The 18,172-nt window shown below is 43.2% G+C and overlaps 1 protein-coding gene across 4 annotated transcripts in view; it reads right to left on the bottom strand.

Moving 5' to 3' along the window:
• myo7ab (myosin VIIAb) overlaps positions 1-17,463 on the bottom strand; it is a gene marked incomplete at both ends in the record, with an annotated part of 36,057 nt that extends 18,594 nt beyond the window's left edge. For 3 of the 4 annotated variants that reach the window (XM_084474160.1, XM_084474163.1, XM_084474161.1), the window contains 21 exons: positions 188-406; positions 1,118-1,202; positions 1,913-2,007; positions 3,211-3,303; positions 3,593-3,751; positions 4,182-4,319; positions 5,240-5,281; positions 5,865-5,971; positions 6,386-6,521; positions 6,772-6,982; positions 7,464-7,606; positions 7,979-8,098; positions 8,931-9,007; positions 9,649-9,802; positions 10,007-10,120; positions 10,453-10,595; positions 11,746-11,867; positions 13,618-13,802; positions 14,618-14,770; positions 15,283-15,396; positions 17,446-17,463. In XM_084474160.1, the coding sequence (XP_084330286.1) occupies positions 188-406; positions 1,118-1,202; positions 1,913-2,007; positions 3,211-3,303; positions 3,593-3,751; positions 4,182-4,319; positions 5,240-5,281; positions 5,865-5,971; positions 6,386-6,521; positions 6,772-6,982; positions 7,464-7,606; positions 7,979-8,098; positions 8,931-9,007; positions 9,649-9,802; positions 10,007-10,120; positions 10,453-10,595; positions 11,746-11,867; positions 13,618-13,802; positions 14,618-14,770; positions 15,283-15,396; positions 17,446-17,463 (2,628 nt within the window). Of the gene's footprint in view, positions 1-187; positions 407-1,117; positions 1,203-1,912; positions 2,008-3,210; positions 3,304-3,592; positions 3,752-4,181; positions 4,320-5,239; positions 5,282-5,864; positions 5,972-6,385; positions 6,522-6,771; positions 6,983-7,463; positions 7,607-7,978; positions 8,099-8,930; positions 9,008-9,648; positions 9,803-10,006; positions 10,121-10,452; positions 10,596-11,745; positions 11,868-13,617; positions 13,803-14,346; positions 14,365-14,617; positions 14,771-15,282; positions 15,397-17,445 lie in introns of all 4 variants that reach the window. The other variant, XM_084474162.1, reaches the window with a different exon arrangement.
• Between the last annotated feature and the right edge of the window lie 709 nt (positions 17,464-18,172).

Here is an 18,172-nt window from a genome sequence, read left to right as displayed (position 1 = left end):
CTCCGCCTATTGTTCCCGTTGTCATCCCCATCCCAGGCCCCCTGGCCCCCTGACCCCGCTGACCCCCCCTGCCCCCCCCCCTGCCCCCCCGTGGCCCCCTGGCTCCGCTTCAGCACCACAGGCCCTCCCTGCGGCCGTCCACCACCCGCCACATGTAGCAGTAGTAAATGCAGTGGTGAGTGTTTACCTCCGCCCGCAGCCGGTGACAGAGCCGCCTGGCGATCATCCCCCGCGTGTACGCCTGGAGGGTCAGCACGGCGCGGTGACGCCGGCAGAAGGTCTGCCGCACCAGGTAGCCACGGCAACGCGCCTGGAGGAGGGCCACGCAGCGGCGCGTCCGCCGGTAGCTCAGGCACAGGGTCCGGGCGCGGTACAGCGCCTGGAGCCGCAGGAAGCCCACCTTCATCTGGGGAGAGAGAGACGGGGGCGGAGCCGGTTAGTGAGGGTCCCTTTGAAACACGACGGCCTCCAGAGCGCCCAGCGCAGGCAGGAGTCACGCTTGAGAAATATTTGAGAGGAGGATAATTTGAAGATGTTCAAATGATTCGCTAAAGGGGAAGGGAGGGTATAGGCGAGTGGCACGGGGCTAGAGAGGGTCATTCGGTCAATGTTGAAATCGCTCCTCTTGCTGTGATCCGAGAACATGAGGGGTGTAGATGTGCATACAATTATGTGGAAAATGTCCCTTATAGGATCTGGCTATAAACCCATGACTCTTTAGTCATTTGCCTCAATATTTTTCGGACATTTCTAACAATATGGACGACACAATCTAATGCAGTATGGTCACTGGGAACCAGGGAGTGAGGTGAAATCTAGGCTGTTCATTTCCAATGCTTTGTGACGGGCACTGGTATAGAGTGATTATAGCCTCTCTCTATCCAGAGAGTATTCCAGAGAACAGAAAACACCAAGAAGGTTACCACTGAAGAACACTTTGTGGTGAACTCTTTTTTTTTTAAATGTGAGCTGAGGTGAACTCCTTCAGGGCAGATGTCATTTCAGTATGAAAACGATTTTAAAAAGAAGGATTTGCAGGGCCTACTGTGTCCATACAAGCACAATCTACTGCATGAGGTGATGATGTGATAATAAGGACCACAATGAGGATACTCACAGTTTGGTAATTCTTGCGGCAGCAATACCCCCTCCACATCTTCTGGATCACTGTCACCGCCTTCCTCACACGCAGGAAATGGGTTCTGCGCAACACACACACACACACACACACACACACACACACACACACACACACACATACAGACACACACACACACACACATATGCAGAGTCATGTGTAGGCAGAGGGTATTTTCTATTCCTCATCTGGATTTGGTAGTAGTTGTTGTCTGTTTTTAATCATGCTCTGTTTGCCTTAATGGTTCCTGGTCTGTTTTGACATGCTCTATTCTATAGTTTATTATTAACCTTGTACTTATACAGGGGTTTCATCTTGGCCAGGTCTCCCTCGAAAACTCCCTGGTTATGTAATGGTTAAATAACTAAATACACAGATAAAGAGCAGGTGAAGGGTGTCTGATCATACACTGGAAACATGTACGATGCTGTACTGTATTATTCTATACTATACTAGCCTGTATACTATACTATACTTTACTGTACCATACTGTACTGTAATGTACTATACTATACTTCACTGTACTGAAATGTACTATACTATACTGTACTGTACTGTAATGTACTATACTATACTATGCTAAACTATACTTTACTGTACTGTACTGTACAGTACTGTTATGTACTATACTATACTGTACTGTACTGTACAGTACTGTACTATACTAGGTTATACTATTCTATACCTTACTATAATATAGCCTATATAATATCTCCTACAGTTCAGAGGCTGTGGAGGCAGTAGGCTCTATAGGGAATGATCGCAGGTCCTCACCTCTCCCTGAGCCCACGCACAGATTTCTGGATGAGAATGGCCTTGTTCGTAATGGCTTTGTCCCTCTCAATCTCCAGATGCATGTCATGGTGGTCCTGGTATACAACAACACACAACACACACACACACACACACACACACACACACACACACACACACACACACACACAGTTGTGAAACAGACACCCAAGCATACACACACATGTGTTTGTATGCTTACACACACACATAGACATAGAAGTGTACAAACACCCCCAACACAAACACACACATGTGTATGTGTGTGTTTGTGTTGGGGGTGTTTGTACACTCAAATACACACACACACACACACACACACACACACACACACACACACACACACACACACACACACACACACACACACACACACAGATGTGTACACACACGGAAGCGCCCACATACGCACATTTATCAGCAAAGAGTGACGCACAGCTTTAAGCAGGTGAATTAAGATACAGACTAATCATAGATAAGAGCCTTTTTGAAATCACTGCCGTTGGACCAGAGAATCTCATTAACATGAAAGACTAATTTGTCGTACTGATTACATTGTCTGTCCATCAATTAGGGAGTGAGCTCAGGGAAAAAAAAAAAAGGCACTGCCAAAAATGCAAAATTTTTGCGGGACATTTGTGAATGTCAAGACCGCTAACCGCAAGACTGTTTGCCCGCGGCCATGTAAATCAAGACACACCGCAGGAGAATTACAATCAATCTGACCGTCTCGTGATAGCCACCAGCAGAAATAAGCCTTAGTTAGTGATGGATGTCCACCTTAGGAAATTCTGCATCCAGCTAGAGTCACGTTATGTAGAACTTCTCAAACTGTTTAACAGGCCCACATTCAAGAGATTTGATAACACCCTGTAATCATAAGCCCCCCAGATAAGCCAAGAAAATCTCCCCAAAAATTGTGAAAACACAGTGACATTGCTAAAATCTGACATATAGCAGTGGATGAAAAATAATAATGCACCACCTTACGTTTTCGTATTTGGTGCTTTGAAAAGACATATTTCACAAAATGCTGCCTGTATTGTCCCAATGTACAGGTAGGTTGTTCAGCAAATCTTATTAAACAAACGCCTGTGAGGTGAACCTTGATCAGGCTACCAACCTGCTTTTCCACCTGGTTTTGAGGAAAATGTATTTAAATTTCGTATGACAATGTGACTATTTGACAGAAATAGCAAATAGCAAATAGAAAATTGCACAAAACATGTTGTTCCACAAAACATGGTTTGAGGTTTAGAGAAAAAGTAAACAAGAATAACCTTGAGGAAGATCTTGGTCTTGCCAATCTGCCAGTCGCCATGTTCCCCCAGCATGGCCCAGACCCTCTCCTGGCACGTTCCACGCAGATCCTCCTGGATGGATCAACACAGAGGAACAGAACAACGCTTCAGTACAATACATGTGTGTTGTACTTAAAAGACACAATAATGAGGTAATGGTGATAAATTATAATGAGATGCAGTGAGAATGATCATGATCATGAGACAATAATGGAAACAGAATTATGCTAATGATCATGAGTGATAATGATGTAGTGTTACGTAATGCAAAGTAATGATGAGATGCAGTTGATAATCATTACTGACAATGAGATGAGCATGAGAATAACAGCTCTAGATTATAACTGTCGGCGCTGCTGACCTGCATGTGTGCCGGCTTGATGCCGGGCATCAGGACACGGTAGCGCTCCACAAACTCTGCGAAGGTGTAGCGAATGGGGTAGCCTGCCCTCCGGATCCGTATGGTCTCCATCATGCCAGAGTAGCGAAGCTGACGCACGCACAGCCCCCGGTCGAACAGCTGCACCGCGGTGAGTGACAGTCACACAGATCCAACATGTCAACAGGCCATACTAAGGGGTGTCACGGACTGACACTCTGGACGGGCGGCTGGGAGTTATCCTTTCAGCCAATCATTACTTCCTGAGTACAATTTGTGTGCATAGCTGGATGTCACCCTGGATGTCACCCTTCACTCCTACTTTTTTCATTGGCGTTATCTGCCGTTGTTTAAAATTGGTAGAAAATATTGCAAGGTGTGGTTAATCCGCAACTCACAAGCACAGCCTGCCATTGAAAGTAAATTAGAAGTCATTGGCATTGACGATAGCTCTGCAACTGTCTCCAAGTCTTTCTCAGAGTTCAAGAGAACCGACACAGAAGACATCCATAGTGACATAGAAATCCATAAACCCCAAATAAATACACCCACTAAATACGTAGTGACTCACCATAGGTTTCTTTAACTCGTTTGGTTTGATGCAGCGAACGAAGAAGGGCTGGCACAGGTTGAGTGTCCGCATGAGCATCTCCAGGGAGCGCTTGAACTGGCTGCTCAGGGTGGGAGAGCGCTTCCTGGTCTCCACGCCCTGAACACAAGCAGACACCAGAGGGCACGTCAACATCCACCAGACCCATGCGTAGTAACTGGCTGCTGTGGATGCATAGCATGGGACTCCAGCCAGACCTACATTTGTGGCGGGAATGAAATTGGAAAGTGACAACCACGGGGGGGGGGATACATAGAGACACTGATAACACAACACACACAGGACACAGGACACAAACTCAAACTCAACATTCAGGGTAGTTGTGGTAATAACGAGTGGTAGTGTGAAATGGATTTTAAAGAAATTAGCAGACTTTTACTCCTTATCGTCAATGTGAATATAAGCTTTCCCTCAACCATAGTCAAATAGTAAATGAAGCTCTTGGAGAGAGATCATGGGGATTCAGGAGAACATATTAATACAGGCCTTTTTTTATAGGCCTCATTCACCAAGCGGCGATTTTAGCTCTAACTTTGTTATAAGGAGTGTGGGGGGGAACTTACAGTATATTCAAAAGGAGAAGTCATGCAAGTAGCATGAACTTGAAAAGCAAAGCATTTATTCATTTATTATTCTGTTGTGCGTGTGTGCCTCAAGTTCCAATCTTGGATATATGCAGTACTATCTTATCTTATCTTGTCTTGTAAAGTGTGCATGCTGGCTGAAGGTTCACACACTACTAATGCAATGACGAAACCAACGAGACATACCGCAAAAAGCGTGTACTCATAATAATGTTATGAAGCTTAATACCAAATCTTGTATCTTCGTCACTGTTGTTTTATACTGACGACCGCACCTTTCTTTAAAATCAAGGCAACAGAGGTGTTTGGGGAAGTGGATGGTTCTAATAATAGTTTGGGTATCACAGAACAGTATTTGGCTAACTGACAAAAAACAAATACACAGGATGATATGTCAGACCACAGGCCACTACAGACTGAAACGTTTTGGGTTACCTTCGGAGTAGGAGTGCTGGGCTGCTGATAGCCACAAAGAAACTGATGATGGTGAACAAGAGTAGAGAGAGAGAGAGAGCGAGAGAGAGAGAGAGAGAGACAGGAAGGGAAAGACTAGCGCTGTTAGTCCACTGCCAACACAGGACAGACAACCTCGAGCAAAGAGAGAAGAACCACCCCCATAGAAGAGTTTACCTAACCACTACACCAGCTGAATTCACTGATTTCTTAACTGAATGTATTCTTTAACTGAATTCACTGATTAACTGGATACACTGATTGACCATCTGATCAAATAACTACAGTTAACAAAACATCCTTCACTAACCCATTGCAGGCTATCCACCTTATGAACCAGAAATATCAGGAAGGGCTGCACTGCATTAGCTCAAATCTAGAGACATACAAAGCATAGAAGTGCTCATTCAAAATCAAGGTGAGTTTACAAAATGGGAGGAACGTCCTGGGCAGATATGGGAACCAGAGGAACCAGAGAACCAAGAGACACAATGCTTGTGTCTCTTGTGCTAAAAGAGCCGTCATGGTGCCCCATGGATAAGACCAAGTGGTCCAGCATTCCACTTGGTCTTATCCAGGATTCACCACTGGTGACAGATGTCTTTACCATGGCAACGTCGGCCTGGAAGATCTGCTTGATGAACTTGTTCTTGGAGGAGTGCACCAGCTGGATGATGTCCGTGTGCAGGCTGTCTCGGTTTTTCTCCAGGAATCCTGCCAGGGAGGACAGGGGAAGTAATATCACTAAATGAGCCCTTTCTCTTTCATCACAGACAAAACGATATGCAAAAACGTCTATGCAAAAAATGGAACAAGCAGCAGTGTTAAGTTCTAGTGCTTGTGGATTATGAATAATGAATGAATCACGATACCGAGTCCAGTTGTGCAAGAGTTTTCCCTTCCTATTATAGGTCAACTGGCATTTAAGAGATTAGTCTTGAGGAAAGCGGTTATTTTTGTAACTCTAAAAAGCTTTGGTACCTGGTATGGGGTTATGGTTGGGCTTTGGTCAGTAGAGTCTGGTATTTTGTAGTCTAGTTCAGTTTTGTAATAGAGCACAGACGGGGCATTGACTTCTGTAAACCTCTACCTTAACCCGGATGTTGAATAATCTTGTAAGACACGTACCTCTTGTCTCGTAGTTCACCACCCCGGCAAAGTGCTGGATTCCAAACTGGGTCTCGTAGCTGTTCTTGGGCTGGATGTAGTTAGGGTTGAGCTTGTGTTGGGAGTTCAGCTTGTATAACATTGTCCCATCCGTTCCCTGATAGAACAACATACAAACACAGTGCTTTCAACCCTGCAAACACTGCATAACAATCCATTTATCTGTAGAATATACCCCTTCAAATGAAACAATCATGTTTTTTAGACTAAAGGGGTCAGGCAGGACCTTCTCTATTATGCTGTGTCAGACGGTATTTGTGCATTGTGAGAAAGCATGTCATGGACATTTTCCACTCCACTTAAGATGGGAAATGGCCGTCAAAAGGCAAGGTGTTAGGTTGTTGTACCTTGGGGAACTTGCTCTCCTCATCGATGAGGGAGATGATGTTCATAGGTTTGTTGGCGATCATGTCCAGGGCGTCCTGGTTGTCTGTGAACTCGATGTGCTGCCAGCTGATGTCCTCTAGGTTGTACTCCTGCTGCTCCAGCTTGAAGACGTGACGGACGAAGAACTGCTGCAAGTTCTCATTGGCAAAGTTGATGCACAGCTGTTCAAAGCTGTATAAGTGGGTAAATGGTAGAGAAGTGAACAAGGGATTACTGAAGGTGTGTGATTATCTTCTCCATGAAAAGCCTCAGAGAGAGATTTTAAAAAGATTTCCTAGGGTCTCGAGTCTTTTTCCGTGGTCTTGAGCATTTCATGGGTATTATGAAAAGCTCACGTACACATTTGAGATTATCTTGGGAGACTGTAGCCTGCAACCAACTAAGGTCATTGGCTCTACAGCGGCCATTTCTAGTTATTTAAAGGTGTTTACACACTGTCCCAAAAAATAGCAAGAAACACCAATGTTGTTGGATGATTTTTTCTTCACATCACAAATCTTTGTTGGACAACGTTTTATAGTAGGGTGTTGGTGCTTGTTATGTCACTGGGAAAGCCCCTGTAGATGAAGCAACTTCACAAAATATATATATTTACAGTTCATCAATTTACAAAGCAAACATTGATCCATATCACATAAACAGTGCCACATGCCTGTTGACAAAGAAGTTCTCAAAACCAAAGATGTCCAGCAGTCCGATAGACCTGGTCTGGATCTTGGTCTCACAGGACGTGGGCCTGTAGATAGCAGCATTGATCTTGTCCACGATCCAGACGAACAGCCTGCCGTAAATCCCCTGGAAGGAGGGAAGCCGGATATACAAATCTTAATATAAACTAGTGATGCTACACAGGGGGTAGTTAACTGAATAGGGTGTGGACCATCAAAAAGCAGTTTTGTCAAAGAGTCCCCAATTCCTGAGATTTCCTTTTTGGCATAATATGCAATATTTATTACATAATAGCTCAAAATGACTCAAAATAAATTCCCTGAACATAACTAATTTCTGCTGCTAGGGTAATTGAGCTATGCTTTTTCGTGTAATATGTTCGATGACAGAAAATGTTCCTTCATGAATTGTATACATTTTGACAAACGACTGGTTGAGTTTTGGGATAGCTAACTATCTGTGTGCAGTTTATATGGGTTTTGGAAGCTTGATTGTGACCTTGACAAAGGCGTTCCTGACATCTAGTCCCTGTTCCACATTTAGGGGTGTGGCGACGCTCTCTCCACGTGTGATGAGGGTGCGTGTGGTCAGACACACCATCACGTCCTTGGGATCCACCTTTGAAACCAAAAGTGAAACCAAAAGTGAAAACCAAAGTGAAACCAAAAAGAAATTGAGCTGAAGCCGGCATTTGCTTGCTCACAGTGAAAACACACATGAGTAAACATTTGAATAACTGTTGGTGTTAAAGTGGATTAATATCTCTGAACTAGTCAAGTGGAACAGAAGAGTTTACCATCTGTGTAGATGTGTATGGCATTTGGTAAATAACACAAAACAAGCCAACAACAACAACACACATTTATTCAAGAATGGGCTCTCTCAACTGCTCTCCATTAATATTTTACTTATTCATCCATATTCAATCCAGGGTAAATGTTTTTTTTAAAAGGCTCCGTTTGATGAATTACAGTAATTAAAACCATGCACCGTTCTTCTTCTCATTTCTCAAAACTTGAGAGGAGAACCCTCAATAGCAGACTAAATAACTCATTAGATGGAGTTTCTCTCAACAGTAATGAATCCATTATATATGTGAGGCCTGAGGCAGAGGCCAAACAGACTAGTGCCGCAGGGACACCTGTACTATTGGTGATGATAGACACGATTGATTTATTGATTTGACTGATTCAATTATTCCTTTCAATCAAACATTTAAGTGGCAATCTCGAAGATCTCCAAAGACTTTAATTTAAACAAATGTCAGCTAAGTCACTATCTATTGCCGAACGAGGTAACACAATGGTGACTGAGCGCCTACAGCCCACTGATGAAAGCCCTTGAATTTGCAGTGTTATATGAATGTTACAAACTGGGTGTTGGTGAAAATGGAACAGAGATCTTGGAGACTATAAGGTTCATGAGAGGTAGTGCACAAACACACACAGACCTCCATCAGCGAGGCAGCAGTCATCAGGTCAGGGGATCGCACCACCACACAGGCGTCCAGGTTGTCATAAGTTCGGGCTGTTGGGAGACAAAAGCCGTTTCTCAATACCAAGTACGCGGACTACGTTCTCGCGGACTTGGAAGTACGTACTTGGCAAGTCCGGACTTTCAAGTACAGACTTCCGAGAACGCGAGTACGCACCTGCAATTGGAACAGCAGCGGACTCGATGATGCATTCTGGGATATTTAACGGTCCCAAGTCCACACGAGTCACCTCCGATGCGTCCTCGGTAGAACGGCCTCATCGAGAACGCATCGAGAACACTTCCGGGTTTTACGACAGTACTCGCGTTCTCGCGTACTTGGAATTGGAACAGTGCTTGGGCTACCACTGATGACGTTTATCGAGAACGCAAGTACACGAGAACACACGAGAACGCGAATTGAGAAACGGCCAAAGAGAACTGCTTGTCTCTGGAACTCAATACTGTCTTTCCCAGGGTCAACTGGGGTCCAGCCATCTTTCTGTGCTACAGAAGGACTTCAGTGTGAGGGAAGCCACAGAGCCTGATCCGGAAACCAACCACTAAACGGGGCGGATGTACAATACCTTGCTTCCTGTTTCATAATTTGAGATATTCCAACAAACAAAATTCATTTGCGTTCAGCTGGTTGCCCAGGGTTACTGGGCATACTGTAGGAATACTGTAGCACTGACCTTCGAAGCCCAGGTTCCCCATGTGCAGAATGGCGGCCAGCAGCTTGGAGATCTCCCAGTTCTCCGTCTCGGTGAACATGAGCACCTTCATGGCCGACTGGATGCTGGAGTAGTCGTTCAGGTCGTCCCGGCCTTCGCACTGGGTGCAGTTCCCCTGGGGGCGAAAAAAAAAAAAGCGAGGTCAGGTTGGAGGCTCTTATTTTGACTTTATTTATCACCCCTATTAGAGAAAAAAGTGAAAAAACGATGTTTACATGATAAAACTCAAAGGGTTGAATGAGATATAATAGATGAAAGGAGCATGGCTCATTACATGGCTTAAACGGGTGTATTTATTGTTTGACAGCGAGACACCCACCATGGTGAGGTAGGAGTAGTCAGTGGCGCGGCCCAGGCCCAGCTTGGTCTTCAGCTCGGGGGGCATTCCCTCCAGCATGCAGTAGAAGACGTGGTAGTTCCTCTCGTCAGGAGCCTGCACACAACCACCCACAAGAGGATAGGAGGGTCAGGGCAGGAAGGGTGAGTTATAATGGAACACGGCCGGATTAGGAACAATTATCCATGTCTTATATTTAGAAAAAAATATATAATCAATAATAGTCAATATAAATAATATTTAACATTATTTTGTATTGAACATTTGCATATATCAACATCCTAAAAGATTGGACCAGTGTTAAACGCGGATCCCTTTGCCGGGGTCACCATAACACCTGAGCCACTCCCTCACTAGCCCCTCAATAGAAGACACATGGACAGTAAACGAGCGCGCGTGCGTTCCATCCTGGGTGTGTCTTCCCTCACCTGGCGGCAGACCCGGGACTTCTCCAGCAGGTACTGCTCTATCTTGGCCCCCTCGATGGCCCCCCGCTTGTTGAAGTGGATGTCTATGTACTTCCCGAAGCGGCTGGAGTTGTCGTTGCGGATGGTCTTGGCGTTGCCAAAGGCTGCGAGGGGAATAGATAAACACACACACACACACACACACACACAAACACATCAAGGGACCGAAATGTAATGTAATCAAGAAGCTGGATTTAGAGTTTAGGGTTGGTTTAGACACAATAAGTAGCGTAATCTGAATCCCATAACAATTCAAAGTGATAAAAAACATAAATCCAACACATTGCATCTCTTTTCCTTGCATATGTATTTTTGAAGTATGTGCATATAACTTATGTGTATGAAAAATAACTCAGGAAGATGCCACTATGAGGAAATTGACTTGACCAAAATATAGTTGGAATATGCCTATTAATGCCATGAAAGCCCATTGTTGTGACTCGGGATGGGGACATAATAGTCTCCTCAATAACGATGATGTCCTTAACCACATCATCTGCATGTATCCAAACAAATGATCTATGAATGTAATCAGAGAAACATAGGAGGCAGGAGGGGGATTTATTCAGAGTATATACTGTATATATATACAGTATATTTAAGCAATAGATCACGACAGGCTGTGGTATACGCTCAGTGAAGGGGGTCGCCGCCCCTCCGCTGCGCGTCGGGACGGACAACGCCCCTTAACTGTGGTATAATGACCGTATATCACTGACTGAAGTGATCTATTGCTTTTATAAAACGGTTACGTAAATATGGCGAAATTAAAGTCATAGACACCCTCAATTTTGAAAAAGCGAGAAAGTCGGAAAAGCATTTTTTTTAACGAATACAGAAAAGTAGTCCCTCCTGGCTGCCGGCAAAGTGTACGGCGGTTGCTATGCAACACACTGTAGCGTCCTTCAGAGAGAAGGCTAGGCTACAGACGGTAGCTTGGTTCGCCGGCAATTTAGCCTTCTATCGAGTTCACTCGAACTCAATAGTAGGCTAAATTGCCGACCGTGTGCCTATTGCTTTACAACATTTCCACCCTCTCCAGCAATCAACATGTTTTTTAGGCTTCAGTGAACTACGCTATCGCTTTTATATATACATAAACAACAGTTAGAGTTAGGCGCGGAGTGATACTGAACTCTGTAAACTGAACGGGCGTCATAGCTGTGTGTATACGCTCAATATACGACGGTTGGGAACCAATCAGATCGCTTGATTTAGGCCCCCCGTTTTATAAAGTATGGTATATGCTCAGACCTTCTAGGATGGGCGTGGCCTCCAGGACCTGCTGCTCTATCCAGGAGTGTTGTCCGCTGATGGCGGCCAGGAACTGGAGGATCAGTTTAGTGCTCTCCGTTTTCCCAGCTCCCGACTCCCCACTGTCACAACATGTCATATATCATATCATAGTTCATGAGAATACACCAAGAGATATGTCACGATAATATGCACAACGACATACGTCACGACAATACAAATTGAGACGTGTGTCGTGATAATGCAAATGAAGACATACCGGTATGTCGTGAGGATACACATTGAGGCACATGTCACGATAATATACATTAAGACATATGTCGCGAGAATACACATTAAGATATATGTCACGAGAATACACATTAAGATATATGTCGCGAGAATATACACTCAGACATATGTCACGATAATATACATTAAGACATATGTCACGAGAATACACATTAAGACATATGTCACGAGAATACACATTAATATATATGTCACGAGAATACACATTAAGATATATGTCGCGAGAATACACATTAAGATATATGTCACGATAATACACATTAAGATATATGTCGCGAGAATACACATTAATATATATGTCACGAGAATACACATTAAGATATATGTCGCGAGAATACACATTAAGATATATGTCACGATAATACACATTAAGATATATGTCGCGAGAATATACACTCAGACATATGTCACGATAATATACATTAAGACATATGTCACGAGAATACACATTAAGATATATGTCGCGAGAATATACACTCAGACATATGTCACGATAATATACATTAAGACATATGTCACGAGAATACACATTAAGATATATGTCGCGAGAATATACACTCAGACATATGTCACGATAATATACATTAAGACATATGTCACGAGAATACACATTAAGATATATGTCGCGAGAATATACACTCAGACATATGTCACGATAATATACATTAAGATATATGTCACGAGAATATACACTCAGACATATGTCACGATAATACACATTAAGATATATGTCGCGAGAATACACATTAAGATATATGTCACGAGAATACACATTAAGATATATGTCACGAGAATACACATTAAGATATATGTCACGAGAATACACATTAAGATATATGTCACGAGAATACACATTAAGATATATGTCACGAGAATACACATTAAGATATATGTCACGAGAATACACATTAATATATATGTCACGAGAATACACATTAAGATATATGTCACGAGAATACACATTAAGATATATGTCACGAGAATACACATTAAGATATATGTCACGAGAATACACATTAAGATATATGTCACGAGAATACACATTAAGACATATGTCACAATAATATACATTAAGACATATGTCACGAGAATACACATTAAGACATATGTCACGAGAATACACATTAAGATATATGTCGCGAGAATATACACTCAGACATATGTCACGATAATATACATTAAGACATATGTTACGATAATACAAATTGAGACGTATGTCGTGACTCGTGATAATACATATTAAGACATATGTTGCGAGAATACAGATTAAGGCATATGTCACGATAATATACATTAGGACATATGTCACGATAATATGCATTAAGACATATGTCACGACAATACACATTAAGGCATATGTTACGATAATATGCATTAAGACATATGTTACGATAATATGCATTAAGACATATGTCACGACAATACACATTAAGGCATATGTTACGATAATATGCATTAAGACATATGTTACGATAATATGCATTAAGACATATGTCACGACAATACACATTAAGGCATATGTCGTGAGAATACACATTATTAATCTCAATATAATTAATAATAAGTAAGACACACACACACCTTATAATGCAGCACTGGTCCTTCTTGTTCCGCTGCATGTTGAAGTAGCAGTTGTCGGCGATGGCGAAGATGTGCGGCGGCAGCTCCCCGATCTTCTTGTTGGTGTACAGGCGGATCTGATCAGGGGTGTAGATGGGCAGCAGCTGGTAGGGGTTGACCGCCACCAAGATGGAGCCTGTAAACGTCTATAGCGGAAATAAAGAAATACACAAACATGGTGAAAAACAAAGATACCGCTTTTTCTTTTCTAAGATATAAGTCATAAGTCCACATGAGTCAAAGTCCAGAGTAGTTTGATGGAAGGTCAAACCTTTCACCTATATTAGTAGAATATCGTTCTCAACGATTGTTAGAAATCATGAGTCTAGCACTAGCATTTCACTAGAATTTCGCCTGCCTCCGACCACATGATTGGAACGATGGGGTTTCAAAAGTTGTGTAAAGGTGTGATGGAAGAAAGCAACCTCGCCGTGGAAAAATTTCAAGATTGTTTCCATGTTACTTTTTTTATTCTTTACTTGTTTATTGACGGTAATCATTTGAGTGGACCTTTGAAGACTGGAAGAACAGTTTAGCTTGATGTGTTGCACTTCTGAGCACCAGCAAAAAGGATAAAAGGTCAGACTGAATGGAGGAAAAGAGCCAGAGAGTGATGTGAATCGATCAGGGATTTGATTTAGCAATGGCGGCAATGCTTAGAAGACGCAATCCTCTGTAGTTTGTACTCACCCGTCCACCACAGTTAGTCTATATAAAGGGAGAGTAGGGAGGGCAAAGGAAAGGCAGGACAATCATTTTAAAAGAAAATCCTCGGGGGTATCAAGCAATTCCCCACCTACTATCACACGCATTGGACGGCCTCCTGTAAAAGAGTACTTCTCCATGAAAATATGACCGGATTCAAGCTGCATTCCTCTAATGACATTTGCTTCACTTCGACTGTTAAACAGATTTAAAAGAAAGGCGCTTGGCACCTGGCAACATGGTAAAAATAGCTTACGTAGATGACATGCTCATGGTAGCGGATGAGCAGGTTCCGGAGGATGCCGGCTTCGTTCAGGTCTCCCAGCCGGATCATGTCCTCCACCCCGTGGATGGAGGTGGGGTGCATGGGCTTGAAGTTGGCGGCATTCTGTGGAGAGATCCAGTGTTCCTGCATGGGGGTAGTAGGGGGGAAGGGTGGGAGAGGGAGGTGGGGTTGGGGTGCGTGTGTCATAAATACAAATGAAAGGGCATAAGTGTGTAAAAAGGCTGTTCTGGAAGTGACAATATCTGGACCAACCGACACCAATTGTGGGGCCACACACAAGTATCTCATGTATCTGCAAGGTGTATCTGTACGATACGGAGTATCTGTACGTTTAAAAAAGTGTTTACAAAAGAGGAACTCCTTCATTTAAATATAAACAAACCAGGTTGGCAGCCTGGCCCATTTTTTCTCTTCTGTTTCGCTTCTTGTTTTTTTGTTTTACACACGCAAAAAATAAAGAATACTAAACAGCAGGATCAGCTTTAAAAAGTGAACCGCAATCATGCAATGTGACCAGAAGTGGTGCTATTTCTGTGGTTTGATTTGAGCATTTGGTTCTTAAACATGGTGCAGCAGGGAAGCAAACGGTTTTAGCTAAGATAGTTGGTAGGGGTCTGGTTCTGTTAGGGACTCACGCTGTTCTCGTCATCCAGGACCTGGGTCTGTCCCGAGTCGCACAGTTTGACCACGGCTCCTACCGGGACATCAAACTCCCGACCCGTCTTGAGGTCCAGCCACACGTAGTCCCCCTATGGAGTCAGACACCAACCAGTGCCAGTTAGCTCACCACACTACTACTTCATATATGCTACAGTGGATAACGCTTCATGTGAGTGAACCAATTTACCATAACCTAATTCAGTTGGTAGTAATAAGATAATTGCATAATAGTAGGGAGCCAGTGTAAACGTATAATGTGTTACAGTGGTTCCCTTAAAGTTGTGGTTCCCTTAAAGGTCCCATGGCATGAAAATTTCACTTTATGAGGTTTTCTAACATTAATATGAGTTCCCCTAGCCTGCCTATGGTCCCCCAGTGGCTAGAAATGGCGTTAAGTGTAAAACGAGCAGTAGGTATCCTGCTCCGCCTTTGAAAAAATGAACGCTCAAACACGACGATTTGGAATTTGGCCCCATATGTCGTCATAAGGAGGCAGGTTACCGCCACCTTCTCTGCTTGGCCCGCCCAGAGAATTTGGCCCGCCAATGAGACAATGAGCTACGACCGTGCGAGAGCCACATGTGTGTGTGTACACACTGTAACGCAAGTGTTGTACACTTCTTTGTTATTTGGATAACCGTTCTACTGTTGGTGTTATGGCGCATACCACGCAACCCAATAATGCAAGCTTGCGTAAAGCTCCCATTTGGTGAAAAGACTAGACTGCGTCGGGTTCTCTGACGTCTCTTGTATTTCCACAACGAGACTCGTAGTGGGGGTTATCTCGGCCATGGATGAGAAGGAATTGGGAACCGCGATATGGAGAAGAAAGGGACTGTGGCTCCGGCAGGAGACAATCGTGGGCAACAATCCCTTTCTCCTCCATTTCGTGGTTCAGTCTGTACCTAAGATTGACGTGGAAGTGGAAGAACCAGAGACGTCGGAGAACCTGACGCAGTCATTTGAGATTCATAATATCATTTGGAGGCGCACACAGCTTTTGGCCATGATAATATATATTATATTATCTAGATATCTATATATAATATGCTATTATTTAGATATAGAGCTCCAGGACTCCCGCCGGAGCACCCGGAGTGTTCAGTGTTCCACTGTAAACACTAGCACATGGTACCGTGGCCGCAAGCTGCTCAGGGCCACACCCCCACCCTCCACCTTGACCCGCCTCTAAAAACGGCACGTTTGTGGAAAGCTCATTGTGGGACTGGCTCGTAGTGGCTGTAGTTCTTCACCAAGGCTGAATTTCTTGAACGTCTTCAAATACTGTATTAGGGGCCCACTAACACCTATATAAAAGCGTCCATAAAGTAGCATGCCATGGGATCTTTAAATCTTGTTTGGCTAGTACCAACACAGTCAACAGGTGGATTTCCACGAATGACGACTAAGCCCCATTGAATGACAGAATGTAACTACCTTTAACCTTAGAGCTTACTACTGTTGCTAAGCAGAGCTCCACAACGTGTGGGAGCTTAATGCTGATTGCATGAATCAAGTGTCAATCAATGGGATGCAGGAAGTCTGGTCTGATAGAGTCTACAAGTCTCAGGATTCAGACAGTGTCTGTCTTCTTTACACAATACACCTGGGAAGAGCTTGAATTGGAAATAACAGAGGCCTTTCTCCATGTATGACAAACAAAAATATTTCCATTGTATTGTAGTTTTCATCACCAGATTATCTTGTTGTATCTTCATAACACATTTTTAAATGATCTTTGTTTTCAGGGTACAGACGAAGACTATAGAGGGGCAAATCTCTTTTGTGATAGAAAGCATCAAACGACAGCCAAGGGCCAAGACGTTTGGATCCTACGTCTAGACCCTGACCTTAAGCCTTTATTATGTTACGGTTCATTTAGACTGTTGATGGGACCAGATCCATCGTAGCGCCTCATTCAAAGGTTGAACAGCGTAATAACATTTGTTAAGACAGGTGTTCGGTTCAGTTGACACACACAACATATTAATCGCAAAAAATGTGCAATCGTCAAAATGGTACAATCTGCCACTTGCTATAAACAAATTATAATAACAATACAAATAATGATGAATTGCATTTATATGCCACTTTTTCTAAGATACCCACGCTCTATAGTGAGCGTGTCTGTTAAGTACCTGTTGTAAGATGACCATGGTGTCGCCTCTAATTCACCGCAGGGCATCGGAGGTCAGCATATGATGGGTGGCTGTGGAGGAAGATGCAGAGGAAGACATCGGAATAGAGAATGAGTGAAACACGATTATGCAATATAGTAAAACATATGCTTATAAGTTATGTTGTTGTTACATTTTTGAACCAGAAAATAGCAGGATTGCATTTCCCTTCTTATAGGCTACGGTGTATAAATACTGTTGGGTGGGATTTGGATTAAGATCCTCTCAATTTGGTAAATAATGGGTTTGAAATTTCTTTCAAACCTTGAGTCATCCCTCACTGTAATGGACGATAGGCCTAGTTGTTTTTTTTCCCAGATCATCAACTATCATTATCCACTAACATGTCACTGTTAGACAAGGGGGCACAGGAGACACATGAGAATGTGAAACTCACTTAATCAACATGACCCAGGAGGCATTGTGCATGTAACAATGCATCTGGCCTGGTGCTTTAAAATCAGAAAACTCAGACAATAAGTACTAAATAACACTTTTCCCAGGCCAAATAAAAAGGCTATCACACACACCCTCCGCTCCCCAAGTCTACTGCAAGAACTGGACCACTTCTGCAAGTAGGCTACTGTTCACTCAAATAACCATGTACATCATCATTGATAGTCTTCATTGTAATGCAGTACTATGAACTATCCATAATTACTTCCAACATATGAGTAGTGACATTTTT

Source organism: Micromesistius poutassou, assembly GCF_964030765.1.
Source record: "Micromesistius poutassou genome assembly, chromosome: 10".
NCBI classification, from domain to species: Eukaryota; Metazoa; Chordata; class Actinopteri; order Gadiformes; family Gadidae; genus Micromesistius; species Micromesistius poutassou.
The sequence above is the reverse complement of the archived record's forward strand: the minus strand, read 5'-3'. Positions and strand labels throughout refer to the sequence as shown.